This window comes from Chiloscyllium plagiosum, chromosome 34 (assembly GCF_004010195.1).
Source record: "Chiloscyllium plagiosum isolate BGI_BamShark_2017 chromosome 34, ASM401019v2, whole genome shotgun sequence".
Classification (NCBI taxonomy): Eukaryota; Metazoa; Chordata; class Chondrichthyes; order Orectolobiformes; family Hemiscylliidae; genus Chiloscyllium; species Chiloscyllium plagiosum.
In genome coordinates this window covers 7,958,661-7,962,019 of record NC_057743.1, presented here as the reverse complement: position 1 = coordinate 7,962,019, position 3,359 = coordinate 7,958,661, and the positions used below count along the sequence as shown (strand labels likewise).

At 56.9% G+C, this 3,359-nt stretch overlaps 1 protein-coding gene across 2 annotated transcripts in view; it reads left to right on the top strand.

Moving 5' to 3' along the window:
• Positions 1 to 1,040, top strand: part of LOC122540188 (EKC/KEOPS complex subunit LAGE3) — a 10,275-nt gene extending 9,235 nt beyond the window's left edge. For both annotated transcript variants that reach the window (XM_043675539.1, XM_043675538.1), the window contains one exon: positions 730 to 1,040. In XM_043675539.1, the coding sequence (XP_043531474.1) occupies positions 730 to 892 (163 nt within the window). In that variant the 3' untranslated portion in view covers positions 893 to 1,040. The remainder of the gene's footprint in view (positions 1 to 729) is intronic.
• The last annotated feature ends 2,319 nt before the right edge of the window (positions 1,041 to 3,359 follow it).

Below are 3,359 nucleotides of genomic sequence, written 5' to 3'. Positions count from 1 at the left end.
GTTAGGGTGGATTGGCCGTGCTATATTGTCCCGTAGTGCCCAGGGATGTGCAGGTTAGGGTGGATTGGCCGTGCTAAATTGTCCCGTAGTGCCCAGGGATGTGCAGGTTAGGGTGGATTGGCCGTGCTAAATTGTCCCGTAGTGCCCAGGGATGTGCAGGTTAGGGTGGATTGGCCGTGCTAAATTGTCCCGTAGTGCCCAGGGATGTGCAGGTTAGGGTGGATTGGCCGTGCTAAATTGTCCCGTAGTGCCCAGGGATGTGCAGGTTAGGGTGGATTGGCCGTGCTAAATTGTCCCCGTAGTGCCCAGGGATGTGCGGGTTAGGGTGGATTGGCCATGCTAGATTGTCCCGTAGTGCCCAGGGATGTGCAGGTTGGGGTGGATTGGCCGTGCTAAATTGTCCCGTAGTGCCCAGGGATGTGCAGGTTAGGGTGGATTGGCCGTGCTAAATTGTCCCGTAGTGCCCAGGGATGTGCAGGTTAGGGTGGGATTGGCCGTGCTAAATTGTCCCGTAGTGCCCAGGGAGGTGCAGGTTAGGGTGGATTAGTGAGGATGAAAATGTAGAATAATAGTTTGGGGGAAATGTGTCTGGGCTGGTTCCTGTTGGGAGGAAGGGTGTGTTTCTACACCGTCGACTTTCAGTGGATTTCAGGAACCTGCTGGAGGACTCAGTTCCCAATCTCCCGTCTCTCTCTCTCTCTCTCTCTCTCTCTCTCTCTCTCGCTGCAGGCAGTGGGAGGCAGATGAAGCTCGAATCCTGAGGGTGTCCATCTCCTCATTCCTGGATCACCTGGCGCTGGTGTTGCTGACCATGGAGCGATTCGGACCCCCGAGAGACCCCGCTGGGGAGGCAGAGCTGACGGGAGCCGTCTCCCCAGCGAGCGCTCCCTGACTCGGACCTGCTCTGTCTTGCCCTCACCGGCGCAACTCTGGGGTCGCGCCACCTGAAACTCAGCACGGGCGGGGGGGTTGCAGGAGACGGGATTGCCCTGCAAAGGTGTAGTGGACGCAAGACGGGGAAATAAAGCCGGTGACCTCAATCCTCCTTGTCTGCTTTCAAAACCGTGGGGTGGGGGTAGTATTACCAAGAGGAATGGCAGTGGGAAGGGGGAGTTTGATTTGAGGTAATGCAGGGAGAGAAAAGCCAGGCTATGTCAGCACGAGAGATGTGCTCAATACAGGGCGTGTTAAGAAGGCGTTTAGCAAGCTTGCTTTCATTACTCAGGCCTGAGGAGTGCAGGGAATTGGAGACGTCACTTTGAGGTTGTACAGGACGGTGGTGAGGCTTGGGCTGGTCGCCCCTCGACAGGAAGGACGCTATTAACCCAGAGAGAGAGAGTTCAGAAGAGGTTTCCCAGGACGTTGCCGGGGAATCGGAGGGTTTGAGTTAGGCTGGAGCGTCAGAGGATGACCGTATAGAGGTTCATTAAAGACCGGTTGTAGATGAGTTGCCATTTCCCTCAAGCTCCACGCCTCTCTCAATGCAGGAGGAGAGAGATTTTTTTTTTTAGAAACGACACGAGGGGCAGCTTTGTTCTGCACCGAGGGTGGGTCGTGTGTGGACTGAACTTCCTGAGGAAGGGCTTTTGCCCGAAACGTCGATATTCCTGCTCCTCGGATGCTGTCTGACCTGCTTGTGCTCTTCCAGCACCGCTCGGATCGAGTTGCTGAGGGGTGCAGTTCCAGCGTTGAAAAGACATTTGGACGAGTCCGTGGCTAGGAGAGGGATATGAGCCAGCAAGGGGTGCGTGGGGAAGAGTTCAGTTCGAGTCTGTTCCCGTGCTGAGAGTCACACAGAAACAGGTCCAACTGGTCCAGGCCAATCCTCCACCCAAACCAAACTCGTCCCGCACCCGCCCTGATCCTCCTCCACACCCAACCCCAAATAAAAGTTGTCGGGTGGGAGGGGTGGATACTCTCTGGGGAGTGGGGAGGCGATGCAGACGGGGGAGGGGAGGTGGGGGGAGGTCTGTTAGAACCGTGCAGTGTGTGTAAGTGGATCAAGCAGAAACCAAACTCTTCAAATCTCCCGACTGTTTAATTCAGCAGTTACCCCCCACCCCGAGCAACACATACACAGGGACAGCATGGGGTGGCAGACAGAGTAAAGCTCCCTCTCCACTCCCAGGGACAAGGGGGGGTTAGATACAGAGTAAAGCTCCCTCTACACTGTCCCCCTCTCCCAGGGACAGGGGGTTAGATACAGAGTAAAGCTCCCTCTCCACTCCCAGGGACAAGGGGGGGTTGGTTAGATACAGAGTAAAGCTCCCTCTCCACTCCCAGGGACAAGGGGGGGTTAGATACAGAGTAAAGCTCCCTCTCCACTCCCAGGGACAAGGGGGTGTTAGATACAGAGTAAAGCTCCTTCTACACTGTCCCACCATCAAACACTCCCAGGGACAGGGGGTTAGATACAGAGTAAACCTCCCTCTACACTGTTCCCCATCAAATACTCTCAGAACAGGGACAGCACGGGGATAGATACAGAGTAAAACTCCCTCTACACTGTCCCCCCCATCAAACACTCCCAGGGACAGCACTGGGTTGGACGCAGGGTAAAGCTGCCTCTACACTGTCCCCCACTCCCAGGGACAGGGGGTTAGATACATAGTAAAGCTCCCTCTACACTGTCCCCCACTCCCAGGGACAGGGGGGTTAGATACAGAGTAAAACCTTCTCTACACTGTCCCCCCCCCACTCCCAGGTGGTTAGATACAGAGTAAAGCTCCCTCTACACTGTCCCCCACTCCCAGGGACAGGGGGTTAGATAGAGAGTAAAGCTGCCTCTACACTGTTTCTCCTCCCCACCCCCACACTATCCCCCCATTCCCAGGGACAGCATGGGGTTGGACACAGGGTAAAGCTCCCTCTGCAGCGTGCCGTGCTGGAGGGGATGATGGGTAAATGCCGGGGAATGGAAGTGGAGATCGGGACAGGGACGGAGCGCGCTTATCCCGGCCCGCGTTCCCGCCGGGAATCCTGGGGGGCGGCGTTCCGTTGGTCCCTCACGGAGTGTCGGTGCCGCTGGGCTCCTCCAGGATGGTATCCAACATCAGCTCACAGAGCAACAGGCAGCGAGGGAGGTGGAAACAACCTGGGGCAGGAGACAGGAGGGCCGGGTCACTCCACAGACCGACTCTGGCACACGGCATTGACCGTTCTCGCCCGCCCCTCCAACCCCACAACCTCCTCCCACAGCCCCCCGACCCCCACCACCACCATTCTCTCCCCTGACCTCCCCCACTCTTTATTCCATTCCCTTTGTTCGCTCCCACTCAAGTATCTCTTTCCCCCCCCCACACCCACCCTAACCTGCACATCCCTGGGCACGACAGGGACAATTTAGCACGGCCAATCCC